Raw genomic sequence first — 26,203 nt, 5'->3', positions numbered from 1 at the left:
GATATAATCTGCAGCACCTTTCCTTAATTTAGCAAATGAGATAATTCGGGTTTGACATTTCTTCCATTAAAAGAAAACAATTTTTGTACTTATTCCATCGGAAGTTACAAACAGGTTAGGTTGGTTTTCTCACTGCACAAATAGGACAAAATAAGAGCAGGACATTGTTGCACCCTCCATAACCAATTTAGATAACCCAACATCACCCAATCCAACCCATTTAATTAGTCCCAAATATAAACCTGTGAGTTTGCGGTTTTACTTTAGGGGCATTTGGTTTGGGCGCACAACATTATCCATTTGCACCATTCATATTTATTTATATGGTGCAAAAACATTGGGTTAAGACACGGGTCAGAAATATGGATTCTGGTCAGCTGATTCAACGGCGTGAGATCGTGGTCTAAAATCGTATGGGTCTCGACAAAAAGCAAACCATTTCATGGGGGCCAATACATTTTGCTTTATAGAAATATGTAAGGTCTAAGATTCCTACTTGAATCTCATGGAGCGTTCAAGCCACTCGCCATTCACACCTCATACATTCATTTTCTATATATATAGGTTTGCCTCTTGTAGTTGGATTGATTTATTCATTATCAACTTAGGTTATGGGAATTATACACAATATGTTGCATAAACACGTTAAGTTTTATATCTTTCGATTTTAAAATTACAAAATGAACAAAAAATCTTTAATTTTAGAAAATAAAAATATCACCGTATATATGCTTAAGTTCATCCATATGATAAAACAAAGCCAAATGATCATCTGGTCAAACAAAATGCAAGTGGGGCTAGAGACCAAAGATCTACAATCATCTTGTTTTTGGGTTTTTCTTTTCTTTTTTCAAAGTCAAAACAAAGAAAAAAAAGTGAAAAAAAAAAGCGGGAGTGAGGAACACGCGGGAAAAGAGGCGCGTGGAAGAGAAACAGAAGCGTCTGCTCTGCTGCTTTAGGCCCCCCTTCCTTTTACATATTCTTTTCTCGTCTACTACTCCACCGTCCCTTGCCTACTTACTAATCTCTCTCTCTCTCTCTCTCTCTCTCTCTCTCTCATGTATAAAAATTTCCTTCGGATAAACCACGGAGGCCGAAAGAAAACAAACACTAACGAGAAAATAAATAGTTTTAAAAAACAAACAAAAACGAATTAAAAATATTTTTAAATAGAGAAAAAAATACGAAAAGCAAAAGAGGAAATTTTCTGTGTCTCAGAGAAAGTTCTAATCGTGTTCCTCTTCTCGTTAACAAGTCACTCTCCGACTTCATTTTCATCCCCAGAGGGACTCTCTCTCTCTCTCTCTCTCTCTGTGAAATCGACGACGTGTTCTTCTATACTTTCAATAATTTGAAGGTTCGTTTTTCAGTTTCTGATTGCTAATTGTTAGGCTTTTGAATTTGAGCTTAATGCAAACTATGTGTTGTACTGAACTGTTGTTAATTCATATCTGTGATGTTGTTCATCATTTTGCGAAATTCTGAAGCGGAAAATTGAATTTTGAAGCGAATTTGGGGTTTTGGTTCGATTTTTGTGCTTTTCGTTTGTGTTTTTGCTGCTGCCGAGTTGTGTTTCGGAAGCAGATTGTTGGCAATTGAAACTTAGGGAGTATTTACTGCCGCTTAAATTAGGGTTCTTCACGTTGCTCCTAAAAGCATGGCGTTTTCAGTGGAGTTCTGCTTCGTTTGTTGAAGCTTTCATTTTTCTTCAAATGAAATTCCTGGCTTTGTGTTCGGATTCTCTGCTTTGGCTTTCGGTTTTACACTTCTGGCATGTTTTTAAGGAAATTGCCGCAATTGACTACAGGCTTAAGAGTTCTGTAGTAAAGATGATGGCGTTCTGGTATGCTAAAGGATTGTTAGGGTTCTTGCCTTTTTGGTACAGTGTATGTTTGTAATTGTGCCAAACTGGAAAATGTGGTTCCAAGTCCTTGTGCTTACTTTATTCTTTGCTTCTTTGTTCTTGAAGAAAAACACTAGGATGGCTTCAAGTTTTATGTTAAAATTCTTCTTTTGAGCGTTCATTTTATTATGATTGCGGCAATATTTTTGGCACCAATGTAAGGGAAATTGAATTGATTCTTAGAAAGTGAGGTATTCTTTTCTTGTCTTGTAAAGGACTTATATTGAGGTTGTTGCTTTTGTTTTAATCAACTGCAGGATTAAGAGGATGTCTTTTGGCTGCAAATATCGACTATTCAGTTGAAAGCACTTTGCTGCTTTGACAATTGTGTTGTAATATAAGAGCTAAGATCATATTCTAGCTTCTTGGTATAGTGTTCCAAAGTAAAATTTTGTGCGTAGCAATGCTTTTGTTGTTCAAAGAAATTGGTCACTGTGAGAAATTGGTTTGTCATTCTTGTTATTATCGTTGATTTGTTTTCATAAATTGAAGAATAAGCGAGACGAAGAGAACCATATTGGATGGGTAATAAGCTTGGAAGAAGGAGACAGGTGATTGATGAGAAGTACACAAGGCCTCAGGGGCTTTACCACCACAAAGATGTGGATCATAAGAAGCTCAAGAAGCTCATACTGGAATCCAAGCTTGCTCCTTGCTTTCCTGGAGATGAAGAATGCACTTGCGATCTTGAAGAATGTCCAATTTGCTTTCTGGTTTGACTTTTATTGTGACTCATTTTAGTTTTCTTATACTTTTCTTTTTTGATGCTATTTCTCGTCTGTGTTTTGCTTTCTTTTAAATTGAGGAAAAGTAGCTGTAAGAAATTACATTACCTTATATTTAGCTATTTTTTGTTTTTTGAACCATACAGAACTAAGTTGATATTTTTTTCAAAAGGTTTTCTTTGGCTACTTTTCTGGTACTTGGGCAATTGAGAAATTTCTCATTTTTCAAAATTATTTATAAATTTCATCTTAGACCATCCAGGGAAGAACTCATTGAATTTGAATGTATGAAATAATTAAATTGAAATTAAATTTGTAATTATTTGTGCTCTGTTAGACTTCTTGCCATCCTATTACATCTTTTTCTTGTCTTGTTTCAGTATTACCCAAGTCTTAATAGATCAAGATGTTGCATGAAAGGCATTTGTACAGGTTATTATTTTTAAATTTTTTACACTTGATACTTCAGCTATAAATATTTGCATGAGATTGATTAGTCTTCATTTTTCCCAGAGTGTTTTCTGCAGATGAAAGTTCCCAATTCAACTCGTCCTACGCAGTATCCTTTGTTACTGATGTTATGCCTTCAATTTCTGAAGTGCACTTCAAAATTGAACATTTGGAAACTGTCATTTTCTATTCGTTGCCTTTTGCTCTGTGTACTTGTTTCACTTAACATAATTAGGTGCCCTTTTTGTAAAACCTCTAATTATGCTGTGGAGTTCCGTGGTGTGAAATCAAAGGAAGAAAAGGGCCTGGAGCAAATTGTAAGAATCATACTGTCACAATCAATTTTTTTTTAATTTTTTATAATAAATTGTGGAATTGTTCTACTGATTTTGGCCATGTGATGGATCTTGGACATTATTTGCATTTCTGGAAACTCTGCAGGAAGAACAGCGAGTCATAGAAGCGAAAATTAGAATTCGACAGCAAGAAATTCAGGATGAAGAAGAAAGAATGCAGATAAGACAACTACTAAGCTCTTCAAGCAGAAACATGGCACCAGTGGGTGATGAATACAGCGTTACTGGTAAAATTTAACTAATATTGTGGTTTCTTCTAGTGTACAAGTATTTATTTATTTAGGTGATGACAAAAAAAATTCTCGCAGTTCCGTCTTCCGCTTCTCCAGCAGAAGGAGAGGAAATCGTTTCTTCTCAAGATTCATGCGCTGTCTCAATGTTTAGGCAACCTCCACCTCCGAGAGTGTACAGGTATACAGTATTTTCCTTTTCTTGGTGTGTGTGTGTCTTTAACCATGTAAGAAATTGGGGTTTGAGAGATTTTTATTTTCTTGTGTTATCTTGCTTTTATAGATTAGAAAAATACATGAATGCATTTAGGAAAGAATACAAAAAAGGAGGAAAAATTGACATCTCATACTGCAGCTAATTATCTGATTGAGAATTGCTTTCCAAATGTTCCTGGAACTTTTACCACTGAGATCCTAGCTTGTGTACGAGTGAATAGGTTGCTCTGGTTTCTCACGTCAACAACCATTATATATGCACCTTTGTGCCTGTCGGTATCTAACCAGTCTAAATGTATTTGAAAAACTAAAGAGTTTTCACCAGAGTTGTCTGGCTTTTCACATGATAAATGTAAGATTTATTTATTTTTAATTAGGCTTTTTATCACAAATGGTCCTTTGACGTTTACAAAATTGTCATGAATGGTCCTTGAGGTTTTTTTGTGACATTAATAGTCCTTAACGTTATGGCTTTTTATCATAAATAGTCCCTGCCGTTAGAAATTCTGTGAAGTGTGACGTGGAAGATAAGTAAAGCCTACATATCCAATCACATTGTGACATGTGGATGAAAAAAAAAATAAAAAAGAAAAAGAAAAGAGAATTCCTTTTTTTTTTTCTGCAACTTTTCATACCCCTGACACTACTCCGTCTTTCTCCCCCTCTGCCCCCTCTCTCCCCCTCTGCTCTCCCTCAATCCTCCCTGTCCTCTCCTTGTGGTAGAGAAAATGTATAGCTATAAAACTATATCTTCGTGGTAGAGAAAGGAGTGTATAGTTGTATATCATACAAAATAATATAACCCATATATTGCATCTTTGTATAGTTGTATATCATAACCCACAACCTGGGAATCTCCCTCTGTTTTTTTCTTGCCCACTGCCACCCGCAAGAAAAAATGGTCTCTGTTTTTATTAACACTGCCACCTGCAACCCGCAACCCACGCCCAACTCCCCTACCCTCTCCCTCTGTATTTTCTCTCCTCCTCTACCCTCCCCCTCTGTTTTTAATTATTTTAAGTTGTTTGAATAAATGTTTGTGTAAAAGGAAATGTGAAACTACCTTGTGCAAGTGATTATTTTTGCAAAATATATAGAGGGAGAAGGGTGGGTTGCGGGTGGCCATGGGGTGGTCAGGTATAAGAAGGCAACAAAAAAACGGAGAGAGAGGGAGAGCACAGGGAGGAGAGAGGGCAGAGGGAAAGATAGAGAGAGGCAAAATGGATTTTTAATGGATTTTCATTATAAAAAAAAATATTTATTTATTTATTTAATCCACATGTCACGATGTGATTGGACATGTGGGCTCCACTTATCTTCCACATCAGACACTCAACAGAATTTCTAATGGCAGGGACCATTTGTGATAAAAAAAAACCTAACGTTAAGGACTATTAATGTCATAAAAAAAACCTCAAGGACCATTCGTGATCATTTTGTAAACGTCAAGGACCATTTGTGATAAAAGCCTTTTAATTATAAGTAGCAGATGTTCTGTTCTAAGGGTTACTTGTATGGGTTATTTGTGCTTGTTAGAGATGTGGTGTAATAGTAGATAATTGTGAAGCTATTTGGAATTGTAGTTTGGTCTTAGAATGATAGAATCTGATATTGTGTCCTGGATGCATATGCTGTGTTGCTTGCTCTAGCAGATGTGTACGCGTGACATGCGTTTGGGATAATTGCATATCATAGTTGCTACTGAAGTGTCCGAGTCTAGCATGCATCAAGCATCCACTCAATTAGATTAATGATTTCAGTTTAGGGAAACACTGAAAATGGGATAATATTTTCAAGATGTCATCCTAACTAACAACGGCTGGAAATTCCAACATGGCACAAACCTAACACAAAGTAATCTGGTTAAGTTCGACCATTACTATGCAAATTCAGAAATGGCCTGTCAAATACATATAACCTTATTTTGATTGGTATTGTGAAAAATAATGTTTTTTTATAAATAATTATTTTGTTTATGATAAGGTTTTTGTTGAACTGTTGCAGGATTAGAGGATGCTTTTTTCTTGGTTGTGTTAGCATGTTGTTTTCTGTTGATGGGGAAGTAAGAGTGATGGATTTAGATTAGAACTTTACAGATAAAAGGGTCTTAATCTTAAGCATTTATTTTATGAGATACATGACAATTTGTATAGGACACTAATAAAAAAATAGGTCAGATTAGGATTACTAGTACTTGATATGTTTCATGCATGGTACGAAACAACTTTTTCCAACCCTATTTTTAATTTTTTTTTTTGGGGTCAATCCCTATTTTTAATTTCTAGTTTAAACTCTGAAACTGCAGGGAGGATGAATTCGATCTGGATCTTGAGGATATAATGGTCATGGAAGCAATTTGGCTTTCTATTCAGGTAAAAATTGTAAATTTGTAGAAGTTATGGATTCTGTTTGAAATAAACTTAGCTGCAAAACTGTATGAAAACCATGTGTAATAGCCATTCAAAGTGAAACCAATATTATATGATGATTTCTTTTTTCTTTTCTTAGTTTTTACATTGAACTCTAGTATGTGGTTGTTGAAGTGTTTCTTTCAAGGTCATATTTTTAGTGAGTACTCTTAATTGGCGCCTAGTAAGTAATGATTGATTTGATTGGCACCCAACATTGAAATGAAGGCGAGGATGTTCAGGTGATTTATGTGCCACAGAGAGTTGTGAACTGTATAATCTTGAGGCTGAAGCGCTCAATTTGCAATAGTGAGCATTGGAACTTGTACTTTTGACATCATTATATGAAAGATATTTAAACTATTTGAGTGAAAGCTTTCTACATCAAACCATTTGAGTGAAAGCTCCATCTATCAAACTATTTGAGTAGAATTTCTCTTTATGCAGATAACGCAACATCTAAGCTTTAGCTTTAATTATCCTAGTTGTATCTTGAGTTTAGATGAGCAGTTGTGAGCAGTTTGAATTCTCTCTTTTTTCATTGTAAACATTAAACAAAGTTTCCTGTTGCTGAAGTTAGTTGATTGCATACTAGTTGTTTTTGGTTTTTTCTATAAATTTATTAGTTGCTAAAATTTTCCCTTTGCATTGTGTTCTTAGTGAATCACAAAAGAAATTAGTGGTACTTTTAACCGCTGGTGCACTATGAATCACGGTAGTGGGTTTACTAATTGGTCATCTCTGACAAAGTCTACTTTGAGATTTGATGCCTTTTGTCAGAGGGGGAAGGTAATGATGTTATTCTATGTACTGCCCTCCTTACAGCTTCTTGTCTTCTTTAACTTGGATGCCAGCTCCAAACTCTTTAGTAAACAACATTCATAGAATCAGTAATGGGAAAATTATATTCCATTAAATTCTCATGACTAGGTCTGGTTTTAGTTATATGTTAACTAATATTTTATAAGGCAGCAGCTGCCACTCAGTGGCCACACAAGTCCTTCCTTATGTGTCTGATCATATTCAATGTTACTTGTAGATTTTGTCTTGTCTTTCGTATTATCCTAAGCCATATTTCTACGGGTGTCATACTGAACTACAATAATTGAGCCATTTAGCTTGAGCACTTATTTTCGTTTGACAAAATGGTGCGGGCATGATTGTGGGGACTTGTCCCACTTCTGATTTTTCAGAATCTGTGTGTTAATGCTTCAAACAATTTTTCTGCAATGCAGATCTCTATCTTACGAAGCAAGCTAAACGCTTCTCTTGTTGCATGAATCTAATGACATTCTTTTCTTTGGGAAACACCATCCTTTTTCTTCACGATGTCTTGCTCAATCCATTGGACATTCTTTTCTTTGTCATTATTTGATCCAATAGCAGTCCATCAGAGAGTAAGAACAGGGATAAATACTAATAGGTCTTAGGTGGAGTATTATAGCAGAAATTTGTTAGATAATGTACATTATTTGTTTTAAGATATCTCTCAAAGTGATAGAACAATTCCAAGTATTTCCTGTATGGTCTTGATGAGCAGCATTGGCGTAGATGTAGGAAGATGTGCTTCAAAGCAAGGTTCTACAGTGTTATCCTTCTTGTGTTGTAAAATGGTGATTTGGAGCTTCATTATACATTGCTGTCCTTTACTAATTTTCTATTGCTATGAGTTTTGTGTTTTTATTTTGTTTTGGTTGATATATTTGCTGGTATGCACAAAATCTCTCCTTCTCCATCAGGACTGCACGCCCATACACACATTTCCAATTTGTGGAAGTTATATGATTATGTCTACTGCTTTCCTATTCAGGTTATTATTGAAGTGAATCTGTATTTCTATCTAGTTTCCTGTTGGAAGATATGATGTGAAGTCTTCAACTTTTCTGAATTGCAAAAAAAATTATATTTTCAGGAGAATGGGAGACACAAGTCTCCATCTTATGGCGATGTTGCTCCATCTGAACAATTTGTCACAAGACAAAGCTATGTTTCACCAGCTATGGTTTCAGTTTCTGGTTCATCATCACCATCCGGGGGTCTTGCTTGCGCAATAGCTGCCCTTGCAGAACGACAGCAAACGAGTGGAGAATCATCTACTAATCCTGGTGGTAATGTGCCAGGGTTCAGTATGGTTCCAGGCACTAGCAGGTTTTACAACAGGGTGGACAGGGAATCTGAAAATTATCCGGCTGCAGTGAGCTCTTCTGAAATGTCTATCAATCATGGGATGCCTTTGACGCAGGATGACAGAGAATGGAACGCCGACACAACACGGACGAGTTATGCAAGCTCGGACACAACAGAAGATGCCGGCAGTACATCTGCACCACCAACAGGAAATGAGATTGAGGGCGATCTTCAAAATGTCCCAGACCCTATTGTTCCCGAAAGTTTTGAGGAGCAGATGATGCTGGCCATGGCCGTTTCTCTGGCTGAGGCTAGAGCTGTGGCCAGTGGACCTGGAGTTCCGTGGCAGTAGTTTAAGTCATAGTACTAGTGATAGTTAATCCTGAAACAGATATGGCTTGTGGCCTTGGCAGTTTGCTAGCTGAGCCTTCGAGCACAGCAACTGCACCCAAAAAAAAAAGAAGAGGAAAGAAAGAATGCAAGTGACTAGTAGAAAGGCCAAGGTAGTGATGATTCTCCCTCACTCTTTCACTCCATCTCTGTCTCTATTATAGATGTGAAAGGAAAAACAGATTATTATTCTAATGAAATGAAAGGCGACTGGTTTTGCTATTTCCTACTGATTTCCACCCTTCCACTCCTATATATGGTCAACTTGATTAGCGAGTCCCAAGGATTGATTTCGTTTTCCTTTTACTTCTAAGAAAATGTATGCCTCATTGTTAAAATATCGACAGTGAAATGGAGTTGTCTGCTGGTTGCTCCTCATAGATTGGAGAAGAGCATGCCTGAAGATACAGTTGAAGAAACATGAAATGAGAATTGTATAAAGAATTTGGTTCTGAGCCTGGTTATTTTGTTTCTACTTTTTCCCTGACCTGTGAAGTTGAATTGCAGGTTGTATAACATGTCTTTCCCATGTCAATTTGATCTAAACAATTCACCATCTTTCCCATGTCACATTGAAAAAATAACATATCTTGGGACGGTACCCTTTCTTTACAAGTCGGTTTTGTAGGGGCAAGGGAGGCAAGTTCCACCCACGAACTGTTATAACCTTGTGTATGGAGGTTTTCGAAACCTACGTGTAGAGATTAAAAAGAAATTTTTAAATGTAGTATTGGAAGATTACTCCATGGTTAAGAAGGAAGCTGAAGTAATGTAAACTTATCACTTGATCATCCCCATTGCCTTGCATCAATTTGGGTTCAAAATTCAAATAATGTTTGTTGAGTGGGTCTTTGATGATTGCAAAAGACATCCTTACAGAATTTTGATTCTTGTAGCGGTGGTGGGTGCCAATTCACCCCAAATCTAATAATGCGGGGGTGGTGCCGGATTTATGAGATTGGGCCTCAGAGTAGGTGAAGAGATATCATAAACATTTAAGTTTCACATGCATTTTGTCCATCTCTTTGCTATGAACATAACAAAACTCAGCTACTCCTTTTCTTTGATTGCCCACAAGGACAAGCTTTGGTTTTCTAGCTTGCAATTTGAGTTGAGGACCACATGGCGACCTAATTCCTCACTGTTTAGCTACATTATTTTGCACAGATGCTCCTATTTTATAGACAGACAAAAAGGACCAGTACTCTTGGGTATTTCTTTTCATTTGGAATTAAGCAAAATTTGACTTCAGACCAGACAATGGCTTCATCACTGGTAACCAAAACATTTGAACCGGCGAGCGAGCCCTTTCGTAGTTCCGTTCTACCTTAAATCCTGTATTTGATTCACCTCTCTTAATATTGTTTGTATATATATTAATAGGTCTTGAGTTTTACTCATCACTTATGAGTGATTCAGAGTTACCCCTGCTTTATTTTCTTATATATGGACCATGGTTTAGAGATGTCATCTTCAACTTCAAGTGTGTCTTTAATTAAAAAACTTGATTTGAGACTGTCCTCTGCATGAATTTTAAGAGTGTGGTTTAGTTTAGACTTAGAGTCCTTGGAGAGCCTATGGGAGGCTCTGGCGTAGAAGCTAAGTTAAAACCAACAGATTTTGATTCTTGTGAAATAGTACCAAAATTTATACCGTACAGATTATTACCTCAGAGAGAAGCAAGTGCTTCCATATAAAGTGCTTATGCTCACATGGCACATTCAACTCCCAACAAATGAAATATAGACAACATTCAGGCTTTGAGAGGGGTTGGTTCGACGTGGCCACATTGGAGCAATAGTAATGTGACCCCATTGCATTATTGCAAATAGTGAATAAAAGTTCATTAGTATCAATCAACCACTAAATCATATTACCATGATTATATCCTTTTATTAAAACACCATGATTATATCTTGGAGATCAAGTGGGGTCAATTACAGTGATAGCTTAACAATAATAATACTATACACCCATGTGCTGTTAAGATTATCAAAAGAAAGAAAAATAAAAGAAGGGTGTTGGTAAGTAAACTGCATTGAATAAAAGCTAAGCTGTATTGTGTTGAGTTGAAGTTTTACGAGAGTTTTACAACTGAAGTGATTAAAAGCATTTATCCAAGTGCCCGAGGAAGCGATGAATTTTCCTCTCCTTCAATACGCTTGTATAAAGTTTGGTTTTTTTTGAGGTCATTTTTAAAGTTTGGTTTACAAAACTTGGAATGAACAAGGACAAAGGAGGTGATTCCAAGATGTCTATTTATTTGCATGCACTGCCCCTAAACAGCCTTTTCCTTCTATACATGCACGCATTGTCAAAGTGCACATATTTATATGGTCAAAATGCACGCAGTGCCATTAAAGAAACAAAAGGAAAAAGTTGAGAGAGTTTTAAAAAGGTTTGAACTTCGAAGAGAGACAAAAGGACAAGAGTTTACGATAGTTAAGATTTATACAGGTTGGATTTTCCCAAGATCCTTATATTGAATTATTAGTCCTTTCTTTAAAATTACCCTTTTGTCCTCTTCTTCTTGCACCTTCTTGAAAAGCTGAAATCCACTCTCTCTCTCTCTCTCTCTCTCTCTGTGTCTCACTTCCTTTAATTCAAACTTGTTTCTCTATCTAGGCTGTCTTCATTATAAGACACTCTCTTTCTAGGTAGATAGCTCTTCTGGGCAGTGTTTTTACCGCCTAGTCAGAATGTTTCAAAAAAAAGCTGCCAGCTTTTAACACCAACCCAACCTGTGGAGCTCAAAAAACCATCCTTTACCCCTTTCTTTAATCCCCATTGCATATTACATATTCACAAGGAGAGGTCTTTCAATGGAGTTCTTCCAGTTCCGATGCCACTCAGATTACAAAACAGAGTGTTAGTTTTAGACCCTGATTTACTTCGCTGCAAGGTGAGAACCTATTTCTACTGTTTCCACTGCTTTTGGATTTTTATTTTTGTGCTGTTTTCTTACCTTTTATTGTCACATTTTCTGCCAGTTGGGTGTTTAACTGTTAATCATGTCCTTTGATCGTAAGAAAGAGAGGCACAGAAGTAAAAGTTGATATCTAGTGACTAGTGGCTACCAAAAACTCCTCACCACGAGTTTTGAGATCCAAATACTCAAAACTTCCTTTCCCTTTTCTCATTCTTCACAACCAGAAACAGTCATAGACACACTCACAGAGATAGAGAGGGGGTTTATTGTTCAAGGATCCTTTTGTTTGGAGACTGATATTGTTCATGGATGCTTTTGTTTTGGACTGATATTGTTCAAGGATGTGAGTCTTGAATTTTTATTATCTTACTTTGGATACATGAGGTACATTTTATTGAGACTTTTACTTCCATTTAGACTCTCCCAGGAAAAAAATACAGAAAATTACATGAGCTTAAGGATAATAGACATCATCGGACACAAAGCGATTGTCACATGATTTCTATAAAAGTATCCACTTTTCAGCCTTCCAGCACATTGCATGAGCTTGTCAGCGGAACAAAAGAAAAGTGGATGCAATTTTGGAGAAAAAAGGCCAAATGACGAGAGTGCCCCCCTGCCAAATTTCAAGCCCAAGAAATACTCTGAGCTTTTAGGTTGAAAAGCATGCCCTGCATTTGATAATGTGGTAATGCATAATAAGATACATGGTGGATGGGGAAGAGAGATGTTTGAGAATGCTTTTGCACTGTCCCAGAAGCATACTGGGGGAGATGCAGTCTATGAGGGAAGTAGGGTTTTGCAAAAAGTGAAAATATGCCTTGAATTGAGTAACCACATATTTTTTCCAGATGGGTCAATTTACCCTTTATTTGTTTATAGAGGCTCTCATTTGTGAGCAGTAGTGGCTTTGTGCTTAGCAGGGATATTTGAATGTCATTGCCCTAGTAAGTTTAGGCATGCTTCTGTTAGAAGAATGATCCTCAGAGGAAGTAGAATATGATTATATGCTTCTATTGCATCAATATTAGTTGCTCCAGGATCATTTTTCCCACCTTGTATTTTGCATCAAAGTAGGTTAAGGTAGAATGTGAGTTAAAAGGAGCATGGAGTTTTTATTCGATAATACATACAACAGCATTTTCAACTACCATTATTATGCTGATATCCTAGTTATTTGTTTTATTCAGACTGCTTATTTCTTTCTTATGATCACAACTAAAATTGTGCAGAACACAAGCTTTCAACTTGCAAGTCCTCGTCTCTTTTCTTCAGCCAATCTTCTAAGCTCAACAAATGCCGCGATCAAGGTTAGAGGATGCTCTTTATCATAAAAGCTTTTATCTGGGTTTGATTTCTGTGTCCTGCTGCTGTGAAGACGTGTGTTTATGTGCATGCTATAATTACAAATACAAGGGTGACCAAATCTGTTTTTGGCCCTAAATACAGTGATCAGAACTGTGTTTTATCCTAATAGAAAGTTCTTTTTTGAACTCTAATGGTTCATATTACATGTCTTAAGAGATATGTGAGTATATATGAAAATGGAATTCTGATGGAAATTTCTCGTCATTGCTTTTGAGGAATAGGGGCTCCGAAATGGTTCAGAGGCCGTCTCCTCGAGGAGCACATCAGCTCAGGACTTCAAGCTCTGATTCAGATCCACTCCATCATCGACCAATCACTGACCGAAGTCCAAAGCTAGGAGATCGTCGTTCCCCAAGAGGTTCACAATCTGATCCACTAAATCAAAAGAAGCTTGGAACCCGCCTTGCTGATTTAGAATCACAACTTGGGCAAGCACAAGAAGAGCTAAGGATTTTGAAAGAGCAGTTGGCTTCAGCTGAGGCTGCAAAGAAAGAAGCCCAAGAGAAACTGGAAAAGAAAATTAAGAAACCAGTTGTGACTTCAGAGCCAGTGAAAATCCATGAAACGCATCCCTCATTGGAGATTCAAGATTCTAACAAAACAGACAGTTGTACCTCTGAGGAAGTTCCAGATGACTGCCAAAGGGAAACTGATGTTTTCGAAGTCCCTGTGGAACACGTCACAGTTGAGCCCAAGGTTGAACCTAGTGAGACTGATCAAGTGGAAGAAGAAACCAAACCAGTTGATATATCAGCTGAACCACCATCAGTTATGGAACCAGAGAAACTGCTCTTACATGACCTGGCTTTGAAGAATGATGAGATAAACATGCTAAGAGCTGAGTTGGAAGAGAAGGCAAAGGAGCTAGAGGTGTTTGGTCAAGAAAATGAGGGTTTGAAAAATCAGCTGAATGAGGCAGCTTTAAATTTCTCATCTGCACAGGCAAAGGACAAGGAAATGACCTTGAAGTTAAGCCAGCTTGAAGAAGAGCTGGAAGCAAGTAAGGCCAGTGCAGGCCAGTTGAATGAGAAGCTGCAAGCAATGGAAGGAGCAAAGGAAGCAAAGGAAGCAATGGACGCTGAGATGAAGAAGATGAGAATACAGACAGAGCAGTGGAGAAAGGCAGCAGATGCTGCTGCAGCAGTACTTTCGGGGGGTATGGAGATGAATGGGAGGATTTCTGAGAGGTGTGGCTCCATGGATAAGCACTTTGGTGGAGTGTTTGAGCCACCAGCTGGTGGCTATGCTGGCTTTGTTGGGTCACCTGCTGATGATTTGGATGATGGATTTGGTAGTGGGAAACGAAAGGGTTCCGGGATAAAAATGTTTGGTGACTTATGGAAAAAGAAGGGCCAGAGATAGAGATACCTTTTTGCGTCTCTTGCCTACACCCATGCTTAACTTCAAAAATATGTTTCTGTTAATGTGTTTGATGGTGGCAAAACAGTTCCTTACTGTTTCACATTCGGTAGGCAGTGTGCTTCAGACTACCGTCTTAGCCATTGTTTTTCTTAGCATTTTCGAAGGCTTTGTATAATTGTTTGAAATGATCTTGACATGTTTTATTTCAGTTTATGAGTAAGGTTTTAGTAACTCTTCGCTAATAAATGGGATATTTTGTTGTTGCCTTACCTGAATGCAATTCTCCATCCCTATGGTATTTTCATCATTTTGTTGCTTTGTAAATATCACATCATATTCTGCAGAACAAAAGAGAAAATAAACGCACAATAAGATGTCCTGCAGAAAGCCAACCCAGCCAGATACTTAAACACCCACAATCAGGCCAAAATCATAATTATATCCAGTTCTGTAAATCAGGGAGGTTAGCAGAAGTGGGTTTGTGAATGAGACCACTCAATTTGCACCTTGTGGACTTGGATTATGTATTTGAGGAGAACAATCATAGTGTCTGGCAAGAGTTCCTGAAATTCCTGTTGTTTCACTTTTCAGATAAATAAATTGCTTCAGACAAGCAGATCATGATTATGTTGTGTAGTTTCTTCCCCTTCCAAATTGTATCAGACAGGAAGATCTAAGTATGTCCTTGTTGATTGGTACATTGTTTCCCTAATCAATGTTCACAATTTCTGGTCTCAATCTACCCATACAACAATCACCATGTATACATAGTACTAACTAAGGGGGACCAGAAAGTTAAAATATTTCCTTCAGAAAAGTTAGGCCCACACTTCAGAAGTTATGTACTAATTTTTACAACATTCATTCTCTTAATACATAATGGTAACCAAGATAGATCAGGATATACTGAAAAGATTTCCTCAAGACATGATTGTGGGAATAAAAATGAGAAGTAGATAAAACTAATCGACAACTATTCATCATCACTATCATAGTTTTGGCACAATGACTGTAGTACATTGCTTGTAACATTGGTTTTATTCTCTCCCTCTTGCTTTTCATCATTTGGTTTTGTAGAATTTTGAACCTCCTCTCCCAATTGTTTCTTATCTTCTCCTTCCGCGGACTTGTTACCTTCAGCCACAACTGGTTTTTTAACTATAGAAACCCTAACAGTTGACGACTTCAAAGTGAATTTAGCATCAGTTGGAGCTTCTGAGCCATTTTGATTTCCTATCAATAGCCAAATAATAAAATGCTCAATAATGCCAAACGGAAATCTATAAAGGAATTCAGAGACCAAAACTTAGTGTGTCGAGCATACCTCTCTTGCTTGAGATATTAAAAATACTGCTTTTTGTCAACCAATCTGTCGGGTTGCTAGGTGCGTCTTGGGTAAGCTTTGGCCTCTGCATGGTAAAATGTGCACACAAACATTCGTAAGATTACTGTTGTCCATTACAGAGACATGGATATCACACTAACTGTTGCGACATAAAACATGGTCAGTGTTATTTAAGCAAGTTGAGGCCTACTAGCCCACAGGGGAAAGTATTAATTCCTTTCATTCCACAGGGTGATTGATCGCCACCCAGTGTAAGTGTTACTATGCAATTTCTAGCAATTATGAAAAGAAACTTTCAGTTTTGTGCCCACCCACTCTCTCTCTCCCCTCATCATCTATAAAGCCTTCATCCGCCCTATATTGATGTTCACAATTTTCTCCTCTAACATCACGTCATATCTAAGACACTCAAGCTAAACCTTTTTCCTACACCATATTACGGGCCTAAAAAGTACTTGAATAGTGGAAGCATCATGTAGACCTCAAAGTGCACGTAGAATTATCTGTAAGGAATATCAACAACCACATGCTAAAGACTTGACTAATCTTTACATGTCATCTACCTAAAATTACGTCGAGCTTGATGACATAAGGGAACAGATCCTATATAGAAGATTGTTTCTGCCATTTACACTACAATAACCAAGTTCAGAGGGAAATGCAAAATCTAGAGGAATGACAATTATTTGAAGATAGTGGAAGCATATTCTCTGTCGTGCATTGTGGAGGTAGCATGGATCCAATTGTCTATTTATGGGTATCCCACTTGAAATGCTCAAGAATACACACTTCAAATAAAACGGAAATAAGAACACATGCTATACACCTATATCAAAAACTGCACACATGTTATACTCCATCCAGGGACGGGCATTAAAGACTCTATAAGGTAGAGCTGGATTAGTCTAAAACAAAAGGTTCAACACATTGTCTATGTATTCTTTGATAAGACACCAATATCTAAACAACAACCAACAAGTCATACCTTGAAATTATGATCTGATGTTTCACCGTTGCCACTTAAAGGCTCAATATCTTCATCAGGAACCCTTCGAACAAAATCTTTTGAGTTCTGCATAAATTTTTTTGAAAACAAAAAAAGAAAGGTCGCATTAGAAACAAACAGCCCACAATAAAGAATGGGAAAAAGAAACAGAATTAAGCTGAACATAAAACAAAGGTAGTACGTCAATACTAACATGGAATAGTACTGATTTTAAGGCTGCTTCATCCTCCTCTTCAATCATTTTCTCCTGTCAGCACATCAATATTTTATTACATTCAAAACTAAATGATAAAACTGAGACTAAACAGGTAGCAGAGTAAGTTGAAGATAGCAATGAATGCACAAAACATGCTTCCAGAAGAACAAACGCATGTATATAATAAAACTCTTCACTCCTTCAAATTCACCTCCCTAGGTGATGTATCTCATTTGAATAAGCTGATTACATCAGGTATTTTGGTTTATCCATTGACTGGGTTCGGAACAAGAAGATAATTCAACTCACTTTTAATTAAGTGCAGCTTCTTTTTTCTTTCTTAATAAAAAAGACAGTCAACCAACTCATTATAATACGCGGGCTTTAGAAGTTCCCTATCAAATTTTTTGATTATATTATTATTGTACCCTGAATTACATGATGTTGTAACAAATTCATGGAAACCACAACGTCACAGACTTCAGGAACCATGGTCCTATATGTGTTTGCATAATAATATCAAAAGAGATTCGCATGTATACATCATACAATACATGACACTGGACAGGGAGCAATACCATATATATACATGCGTCTGTATTTATTGGGTTTAAACTGGTCTAGATATAAAAAGTGCATAATTTTGTACCTTTAAAGCAGCTGTATGTTTCAAAGCCTCCAACATATCATCCACACTCACATTAAAATGTCTGGCCTGGAAACCACAAACATTGTATTAGTATTAGAGGATACTGACTTGCAGCCGACACAAAGGAATTGAATACTACATAACGTATTATACATATACATATTTACATAAACGCAAATGTGATGCACTACAATTTAGTTGCAGAACTGTATAATTACATCACATCCACTACATTATCTATCCATCTATTCAAGTTACAAAGCATCAAATTTGATGACCTTGTCACAAGATACACTAGTCAGGCACCTACCTTCATGGACTTCATCTCATCCAAAGCAGCCATGATGTCCATCTCTCTTTTGGAATCCTGGGTTCTGTTCTCCAAGGATTTCATCGCATCTCCCATTTCTTCAGACTCCCTTTTTTGTTTCTCCTTATCTAATTCCTGAAAAGAAAATATATATTGAGCCGTTAAACAATGTTGATCAGTGATCACAGTATAAGGGAATCTGAAAACACGAAACAATGCGGTAAGTTGAAAGTTATCCTTTTTTCTTTTGCTTCTCTTTTACCTCATCCTCATTGCGCCAGGGTTCAAAATTTCGTGTAGCACCGGCCTCAACAACATAGTCTGAATTCTGTGGGTCTGTCTTCATCGCGAGCTCAGCGGAGCACTTGGTACATTTGAAGTAAAATCTAAATATTTGAATTCCCAAATATGTCTGCAAATGATAAAAACATTAATAAGTCAGTCCACAGAACATAACAAATATCGTGTCAAACCAAAAGAAATAATCAAACACCAAATGCCCAAAAGGCCAAGACGATTGTTCTAAAATAACAAGCATGCCAATTATGAGTTAAAACAAAAAGAAAAACCTTAGAAATCAAATCAAGGTGAGCTAGGCTATGCAATTAGAAACCCTACTGATCAACGAAGTACCTCTCCGACGACATCTTCTTTGCGAGAATTGAATTTGGTGCCTTTGTAGATGTAATTGCCACAAGTATTGCAGCGAATGCTCATGGGAAGCATCATCCGCACCTTTATCTGTTGATTCTTGGGCCTCCTAATTCTGGGCAGCTTCGATGGGTCGAAGTCCGGTGGATAGTACTTGTTCAGAACCTTACGCTCTCCCATCTTCGCTTCTCTTCAAAAACCCTTAAGCTCTCTGATTCAATTCAATTTACTTCTCTTTATCAACTAAATATCCGAAAGATTCTGTTAGTGTGGAAGTTTTATGTTGTGAAAAATAGATGTTTATATATAGTATTCGCAAAACCCCAAACAAAGAAGAATTCTTGTGAAAATAGGAGGACTCGGTGTGGAAGATGATACCTGTTGAACGCGCGAGCTTTTTAGGGATTTTGGAGAATCGTAGGGATTTATATGTTAAGCCTGAGAGCGCCGAGTTTTTCGGTTTTCCCAACTAGACCGGCTGGGTCGGTCGGTCCGGCTTCAATGTAACAATGTTGGGTTATTGACCGAAATGTTCTCTCCATTATTGGTCGAAATATTCCATTTAGGCAATCAAACTAGTTAGTTTTTTTTTTTTTTTTTTGGGTTGTTGTGGTTGTTTGAAAGGCAATCAAACTAGTATAACTAAAGTAAACCAATTTATTTAAGGATCGATTTTTATTTTATTGACCTTTTGCCTTTAATTAGGTAAATATATAGGTATAGGTATATATGAAAATATAAAAAAACTTAAAAGACAATAGAGTGGTGTTTTAATATGTTTGTTAAGTAAATAGTATTTTAGGTTTGGATTAAAAAAAGAGAGGGGGTTTTTGATTTCATCGTTTGAGGTCTCTGCTTTTATATCTACAATAAATTATATAAATATTCTCTTATATACATCTAAAGAATTTTATGTCATGAATAGTTGATAAAACTTCTTTACTGGACGGAACTAGGATTTTATATTCGGGAGGCCAAAACTTCAAACACAGAGTTTAGTTATATACTTTTTTGGCCTATTGAGTAAATTATTACCTACAAGAGTATCAAATTGAAATGAATGATTTTCTTTCATAAAGATTTTACTACGATATTCATATTGAAATATAATTTTGACAAATATTGATTTGTGGTGAGAGGGGCCAAGGCCACCCCTAACCTTAATACAGCTCCGTCCCTAAAATCTTGAGAGAGAAGTGATCTCCAATTCAAATGATTAGAGAATTTAAAGTTTTGATATTCAATAATTAATATCAACTCAACATAATAATAGCAATGAACAATTTAGGCCATTTTTAATTAGACCGAATTGAATCGAACCAAATTAATTGTACTTTGGTTCGAGTTCAGTTCGAACCAAAATGCACGTTCAATTTAACCCTAGCAGTATAAAACCTGGACAGAGCCGAACACAAAGGTTCACAGTCAATAGGCCTACAATGTGGTAAGGAGGGTGAGTCAAAGACATGAAACCCCAAGTAACATAAAAACAGGGAACAGAAAATAAAATTTACCCATTGAGATAATGAAAAATAAATAAGCATCATTTGTTTTTCTGGACTAGTATTAATAAAATTGCATCGGGATATAAATAATGTGGCCTCGAACAGGGGAGCAAATATGACAATGTAAATCTTTTGTTCCTTCAAATTGTGGTCTCAACTTCAATTTTCAACCACAATATTTTAAAAAGTACATCACTCATGAATATCCGGATTTATATAATTACTAGAAGCTGTTTGAAAAAAAAAATACAAAAAAAAAAAAAGAAAAGAAAAAAAAAGCTTGTATAACTATCTAGTAAGTAAACCCTGCTCCCAAAATGCTTCAATTCTGATGTCAAACCATTGCATTTGCTCCTAATAGGAGATTCCTTCGGCCAACTCAGCCTGCAACAGATTAATGAATTTCGGATCCACCACTTCACAATAGAAAAAACATAAAAAAAATTAAAAGTGCAGCATATACAAGCATCATACCGAGCGATAAACTAGTCATCCTCCATAGGCACCTCTGGAATGTCAGACAAATCCTCTTCAAAAGGTTTATTGATCACACCAACTGGATATGGTATGTAAAGTCAAGGGGAACACACAATATTTTCTTCGTTTTAATGTACTCTTAGAATTCAATGCTAATATGGCATTTGCGTGATCACATGCCATTTCCAGCTCATTGTCCAAAAAAGTTAGATTTTAGAAGCACTACGAAAAAAGTTGACTACTGTGAAGCAAATGAAAACACAAAGCAAAAAAGAAAAGGATATCGATTGACATAAGATCATCCTCTCTCTCTCCACGATTGCGGCTATGATCTAGTTCCCTTCTTATTTCAGGGGTTACCTACAATCAAATCACGGAATAGGGATTACATATTGCCACAAAGTTATATAAATCAAACTCTTTCTAGAGAAAATGCTCCTACCAAATAGTGCTTTTGCTTTTCAAGAAGATTTCTAAGATTATCTTTATCCTCCTTTTGTAATTCGTTTTTGTACCTACAAGAATGATGCACGGTAAACTGTATATGATGAAAAAGACAATAAGAAAAAATAAAAAAAATCAAGAACCCTTAAGACATCCCTCATTTAGGCAAGGAAGAAACTTTTAAAAAAATTGCTCACCTTTGCACAAATGTAAGAAGTGACTGGTGCCATATAACAGGCATTAGCCTTGTTTCCTCCAAGAATCTCATAAAATGTGCAACAACAGCATCGAGTACGCGATATGGTAAGGCATATTTTTTATCCAAAAGAAGCTTTATAAAGTAACTGCAACAAGTCATAAAACCAACATTGTCAAAACAGTGTTGCATAGGGGGGATCTCCTCCCTTTATACTAACAAGAAGAGTACTTCTAAACTGACCAATCATCAAATATTTAACTACATTATATTCAAAAAATGTCATGTAAGGACAGTGATTAACCTTATGCATTATACAAGGGAGGATTATTGAACAGATCTATATCTTTCTACTGAATCAGGACCTTAGGCCTCCCTTACCATCCCTTTCACCAGATGCATTAATTTTTTTGGCTTGCATATTTTACAATTATTAAAAATATATATATATATATATATATATATATATCTTAAATCCTTTCTTTCAAACTTTTATAGGCACAAGTGCACCTATCTTGTGACCACATACTCATTTAAGAGAAGATGTCTCTTTATGTCTTTCAAACCATGTTGAAAATACTAATTGTTAAATGGTTGAATACCTCGTTGTGCCACAGTATTTCATCTCTGCAAGCTTCATTAATGCAACACTGCAAATACATCAAAATCATGTGTCAGAGATCCCAGATGGATTACAAGAAAAATGAATAAATATTATAACCTCCAACAAAAACAAAACATGAGAGAATCAACTTCCACAAGACAAAGACAAAAACAAAGATGGAAATCTTATAGAAGCGTAGATTCCTAGCTAAAGAAATAAGATATAATCAGGAGATTTGTGCATGATAAATATTTAATTGGATTCACAAATTATTTGATTGATTCAAAAAGATTTAAGATGGAATTGACTACTGATAGCCTTGCTCAATCTAGGTGTTCATGGCATGCTAATCTACACAAACAAATTAAAAGCATTTAATGATAAATAAATTTTAACGAAAATTCTGTCGAGAAAATTAAGCATAATGGATTGACTCAGGCCAATTGGTAAAAACTAACCACATTGGTTATCTTAGGGAGACTCAAATTACAACAAGCAGAAAGTAAATTCAAGATATAAAAAGTTCCAAATAATAGATTTCAACATCAACTTAATTTTGTTTTATTAAAAAAATCTTACACAATGTGATCTTAACAGTGGCTTCATTAGTTGTCACACAACAATATAAGCACCCGGAAAAATGAAATTCAAAACTAAGAATACTATTTTCACAGTTCATACAATTAATTTTTATCTTCTGTTGAGAGAAAACAGAAGAAATTTAACAAAACAAGAAGTACAGCCAGTTACTAGTTTACAAGAACTTTGTGTCATACAAATTTAATATGGAATTTAAAGTAATAGAACTTTGAAGATCTAATTATCCGCAACACTTGTCACATGGGCTGCTAGTAAAAAAAATTCAAATTGTTTGTCCTTCGTTCATATAACTTAGATGATTTTATTACTTGTTAGGATTAAATTTCTATCAAGCACATCTTCATTTTAAAGGGTATGTTTGGAAGCCTTCTGTTATGCCAAAAGCCCAAAATTCATTTAAAATTCATGGACCAATACCAATCTTCATAGGGCAGCTACCGTACCTTGAATGAAGTGGAGGAATGGAGACCTTTTCTATAATGCTCCCAAAAATAACAGCTTCTCTTAGATTACACGTCCCTGACTGTTCAAGAAGAGGGTGAAATGGGGCCAAAGGGGAGTGCATTAGAATTATCAAAACATCCATTCCAAAGCCAGAAAAACATTTTCAGATCTAAGCATCCCATTCAAACAATAAAATTGAGGTGAAAATCACACTTCAAAAACTTGGTTTGGAGTAATACGAATAGACTAGCAAAGAAGGTTAAAAACAGAAAATCATGAATCCCTGCATGAAGCATACATGATGAACAATATATATTTCATAGGTAGATTGGAAAAATATTTCAAATCATGTGCTACAATGCAAACCACAATGCCACAACTTGATTTATTGTATGAAATAAAAAATACAAACAAAAATCAAGAGAACTCCATAATAATAATTTAGTGATGGTCCAATAATATGAATTAATGCTTTTGTTTTGCACCTCAAACTGGAATAATACCAACAGGCAAACTCAAGGACTTAACTTCAGTATAACAGAGAAGGAAATAAATGAATGAGCTGCCAAAATAAACAAGCAACATGCTTAAACTTCAAAACATTGCAATTAGGTGGGCAAGCATGGCATGTTTTGAGAATTGTATACCTCACACAACGGAAGAAGTATTCCTAAGAAAAAGGCAGCAGGTTTGTACAAAGACTTTTTCAAAGATTGATATAGGGCAAAATGCAAGCGCTTATGCTTCCGAATGTCTTCTCTCACTCGTGGGAGCAACACAAGCTTGTAGAAACGTTCTACCTTCTGCTTACCCAAATTGGAAGCAAAAATTCTCGTAGCTTGGTACATTGCATTTGGTGACCAATTCTCAGGCTCAGTCAAATATAGGACATCTTCCCATCGAGGCACTGAAGGGATGTGTTTGAATGGTTTGGGAACCTTGCCAGCAGTGTACTTACTAAGAAACTTGCCAACTCTGCATAAACAGTGAAAATTTAAGAAGAAGTTTAGCATTAGTCAAATCACATATATGCGTTTAAATATTATGTACTAACGAAAGAAAGGATAGGTTACTTACCCCTTATACAATTCTATGAGGGAGGTATCCAATTTAGGCAAAGGCCTAGCATCTGCAATCAACAAATGAAAACATATTAATGAAAAGATCTTCAGCTTAAGCTAACGACGCAATTTTGTTAGATTTGAGATTCAAGAAACAAGCAAGAACAATGAAATCATATTCCATTTCAACCTGAGCTGACATCTGAATCCTTCTCTTTAATTCTTGCGACAATGAGGTCTGCAAGAGTACGTTGTGGACCCGCAGACTTTGACAAGAATGCCTCTAATAGATTCTCATCATCTTCATCAATCTCGTTTAATAATTTCTCATCATGTTCATCATTCTCCTGAAATTCAAAAGAAACAAGACTATTTAATCTGGTCTCATCTACAAATCAATGCTTTTCAGCCAAGAGAAAAATAACAATTTAAAAAGTAACAAAATAACACAATTCAGCATTCATTTACATTTCCTATGTTTCCCCACAGATTCTCACTATCCTAAAAGAGCCAATAAACAAATAAATACGTTAAAAAGTCACAAATAACATTTTAGCTAGCGACACTCACTTCATAGCCGCCAAAACGGCTCTGCGTTTCAGAGAATCCACCGAAGTCATCGATGTCTTCCTCTTCCTCAGCTGCTTTATCCTTGCGCGGGTCTTCAGTGACGTTTAATAAGGAATTGTTAGGGTTTTGGGCACGGTTCTCCTCGTCCTCGACCTCCCTCTGCTGAGCCAGAGCCTCCTTGAGGATCTTCGAGCTCATGCCCGAAGATATCAGCTTCTCTTCCATCTGGTGCTGCTTGGACTTGGTTTGCTTCTTCGAGGCCACAGAGCCATTCTCTTCTGCGAGAAATGGCTCTGGATTCTGATGCCTCTCTCTCTGCCTCTTCTTCCCCATTGAAACTGCTACAGGCAAAGCTTTCTTCTTTTTTCCCTCTCTCTCTCGATGCTAAACCCCACCTTATTTCTTCAGTCTAAACCCTAACTACATACCGACAAATTGCCGAACAGGAAAAAAAAAAAATTTATCTGCGACAAATTTTTTTTTACACGTAGTGATCAGGTGTGGTGAGGCCTACGGTTTTGGCTACGCCAGCAAAGAAAGGGCCGAACCCGAAGGAGAAGGAACCACAAGGGCCCAACAAGAATGAACCAACCCAATAATTACTCTCCAAGGGCTGTTTGATAACTATTTTAATTTTAATTTTTAGTATTTATTTTGAGTTTTTCTATTTAAATCTCGCACTTCTCTTTGTTTACCACAATTTTTAATTCAAATTTTTACAATTTTCTAAGAAAACCCCACTATCTTTCCATACTACTCCTAAATACGCACCCAACAGAAAAAATAAATAAATAAATAAAACTCATCAACCTCACACCCCACACTCCGCTATCTTGCCCCTCGCCACTCTAAGTTCACCTCAACCTCACATTACTTAAAAGATAAAAACATTATTGTCAAATATGTAGCAGCATTGAGAATGAACTAGGAGGTTTTGTGAAGAGAATAAGAGTAGTAGGTTTCTTGAATTGAAAGAGGAGTAATTTGGCAATAGGGTGTAGAGGAGTTTGTGTTTTTCTAAAACTTAATATGAAGAGTAGTGGGGTGTGTGGGGGTGTGTATATATGTATTAGGGTTAAGTATTAAGTTGGATGACCTTTTTTGTCTTTTTACACAATAATAAAACTTAAGAGCTTAATGATTAAAGTATTAAGGTGAGCAAAGAAAAGTGTGGGATTTAAATAGAAAAACTTTTTATTTTTTGTGCTAAAGTATAGAGGAAAATGAGATTCAAATTTGAGGTCAGGATGAGAAGGGAGGAAGGTAGGAAGGAAGGAGTAACAAATGTGAAAACAATTTCAAATAGTTTCAGTTTTTCATTTTTGTTTTCCTCTATACTTCTAGCAAAAAACAAAAAGAAAAAAAAGGGTTATCAAACGGGTCCTAAACCACTCAAAAAATTTCTTAAAAAACTAGAAACCAAAGAACAAAAGGAAGGCCTTTCAAATTTATTTTTAATACAAGCGATATTAAAAAAGAGAGGAATCAAACCTAGGACTTTGGATACAAACCCCTTGCAGGAAAAGCCTACTTTTGATGGACTAAAGTGTTACTAAAATATAGTTATTTTTTTTTTATTCTATAAAGATTATGTTTGTTTAATTTGATCATTGTCATCTATAAAAATTTGAACACAATCTCCTCTAATAAAACTGAAATTGAATGTCATTAAACCAAATGA

The 26,203-nt window shown here is 36.2% G+C and overlaps 4 protein-coding genes across 7 annotated transcripts; 2 read left to right on the top strand and 2 right to left on the bottom strand.

The window, feature by feature from the left end:
- On the top strand, nt 1,140-9,257 carry LOC18780632. 2 transcript variants are annotated; one of them, XM_007211728.2, is made up of 10 exons: nt 1,140-1,357; nt 2,161-2,271; nt 2,396-2,616; nt 3,009-3,060; nt 3,142-3,187; nt 3,314-3,395; nt 3,520-3,661; nt 3,743-3,845; nt 6,186-6,252; nt 8,201-9,257. In XM_007211728.2, exons 3-10 carry the CDS (start codon nt 2,425-2,427, stop codon nt 8,765-8,767), a joined length of 1,251 nt encoding a protein of 416 aa, XP_007211790.1. In that variant the 5' UTR covers nt 1,140-1,357; nt 2,161-2,271; nt 2,396-2,424; the 3' UTR covers nt 8,768-9,257. The 2 variants fall into 2 exon arrangements, with proteins under 2 accessions (XP_007211790.1, XP_020418232.1); XM_020562643.1 differs by having other exon boundaries at nt 1,141-1,357; nt 2,161-2,616.
- On the top strand, nt 11,325-14,733 carry LOC18778324 (interactor of constitutive active ROPs 1). 2 transcript variants are annotated; one of them, XM_020561831.1, is made up of 4 exons: nt 11,325-11,707; nt 11,796-12,077; nt 12,967-13,044; nt 13,324-14,733. In XM_020561831.1, the coding sequence occupies exons 3-4, from the start codon at nt 13,031-13,033 to the stop codon at nt 14,462-14,464; spliced, it is 1,155 nt and encodes a 384-aa protein (XP_020417420.1). In that variant the 5' UTR covers nt 11,325-11,707; nt 11,796-12,077; nt 12,967-13,030; the 3' UTR covers nt 14,465-14,733. The 2 variants fall into 2 exon arrangements, with proteins under 2 accessions (XP_020417420.1, XP_007213896.1); XM_007213834.2 differs by lacking the exon at nt 11,796-12,077 and having other exon boundaries at nt 11,326-11,707.
- On the bottom strand, nt 15,139-19,144 carry LOC18778401 (coiled-coil domain-containing protein 94 homolog). Of its 2 annotated transcripts, none has more exons than XM_020561832.1 (9): nt 19,000-19,142; nt 18,604-18,864; nt 18,233-18,382; nt 17,971-18,105; nt 17,661-17,726; nt 17,009-17,062; nt 16,795-16,881; nt 15,789-15,873; nt 15,139-15,697 (listed from the first exon to the last, which is right to left on the bottom strand). In XM_020561832.1, the coding sequence occupies exons 2-9, from the start codon at nt 18,799-18,801 to the stop codon at nt 15,438-15,440; spliced, it is 1,035 nt and encodes a 344-aa protein (XP_020417421.1). In that variant the 5' UTR covers nt 18,802-18,864; nt 19,000-19,142; the 3' UTR covers nt 15,139-15,437. The 2 variants fall into 2 exon arrangements, with proteins under 2 accessions (XP_020417421.1, XP_007211525.1); XM_007211463.2 differs by having other exon boundaries at nt 15,268-15,697; nt 18,604-18,832; nt 19,000-19,144.
- Nucleotides 20,145-24,963, bottom strand: LOC18780413 (bystin). The gene is made up of 11 exons (XM_007211548.2): nt 24,523-24,963; nt 24,143-24,299; nt 23,969-24,020; nt 23,539-23,866; nt 22,891-22,970; nt 21,846-21,893; nt 21,245-21,391; nt 21,046-21,118; nt 20,888-20,963; nt 20,601-20,691; nt 20,145-20,510 (listed from the first exon to the last, which is right to left on the bottom strand). The coding sequence occupies exons 1-10, from the start codon at nt 24,853-24,855 to the stop codon at nt 20,612-20,614; spliced, it is 1,374 nt and encodes a 457-aa protein (XP_007211610.1). The 5' UTR covers nt 24,856-24,963; the 3' UTR covers nt 20,145-20,510; nt 20,601-20,611.

The sequence above is a fragment of the Prunus persica genome, chromosome G4 (assembly GCF_000346465.2).
Source record: "Prunus persica cultivar Lovell chromosome G4, Prunus_persica_NCBIv2, whole genome shotgun sequence".
Taxonomy (NCBI): Eukaryota; Viridiplantae; Streptophyta; class Magnoliopsida; order Rosales; family Rosaceae; genus Prunus; species Prunus persica.
This window is presented reverse-complemented; position numbering and strand designations above follow the sequence as displayed.

Coding starts and splice junctions, on each gene's coding strand:
- LOC18778401 (XM_007211463.2), bottom strand. CDS start 18,801: ATGGGAGAGCGTAAGGTTCTGAACAAGTACTATCCACCGGACTTCGAC. Junction 17,063..17,660: donor AACATACAGCTGCTTTAAAG/GTACAAAATTAT, acceptor ATGTGCTGACAG/GAGAAAATGATTGAAGAGGA. Junction 16,882..17,008: donor TAAAATCAGTACTATTCCAT/GTTAGTATTGAC, acceptor AAATTTATGCAG/AACTCAAAAGATTTTGTTCG.
- LOC18780413 (XM_007211548.2), bottom strand. CDS start 24,855: ATGGGGAAGAAGAGGCAGAGAGAGAGGCATCAGAATCCAGAGCCATTT. Junction 23,867..23,968: donor CTCATAGAATTGTATAAGGG/GTAAGTAACCTA, acceptor CTGTTTATGCAG/AGTTGGCAAGTTTCTTAGTA. Junction 20,692..20,887: donor GGATGATCTTATGTCAATCG/ATATCCTTTTCT, acceptor GACTTTACATAC/CATATCCAGTTGGTGTGATC.
- LOC18780632 (XM_007211728.2), top strand. CDS start 2,425: ATGGGTAATAAGCTTGGAAGAAGGAGACAGGTGATTGATGAGAAGTAC. Junction 3,396..3,519: donor AAAAGGGCCTGGAGCAAATT/GTAAGAATCATA, acceptor GAAACTCTGCAG/GAAGAACAGCGAGTCATAGA. Junction 3,662..3,742: donor TGATGAATACAGCGTTACTG/GTAAAATTTAAC, acceptor AAATTCTCGCAG/TTCCGTCTTCCGCTTCTCCA.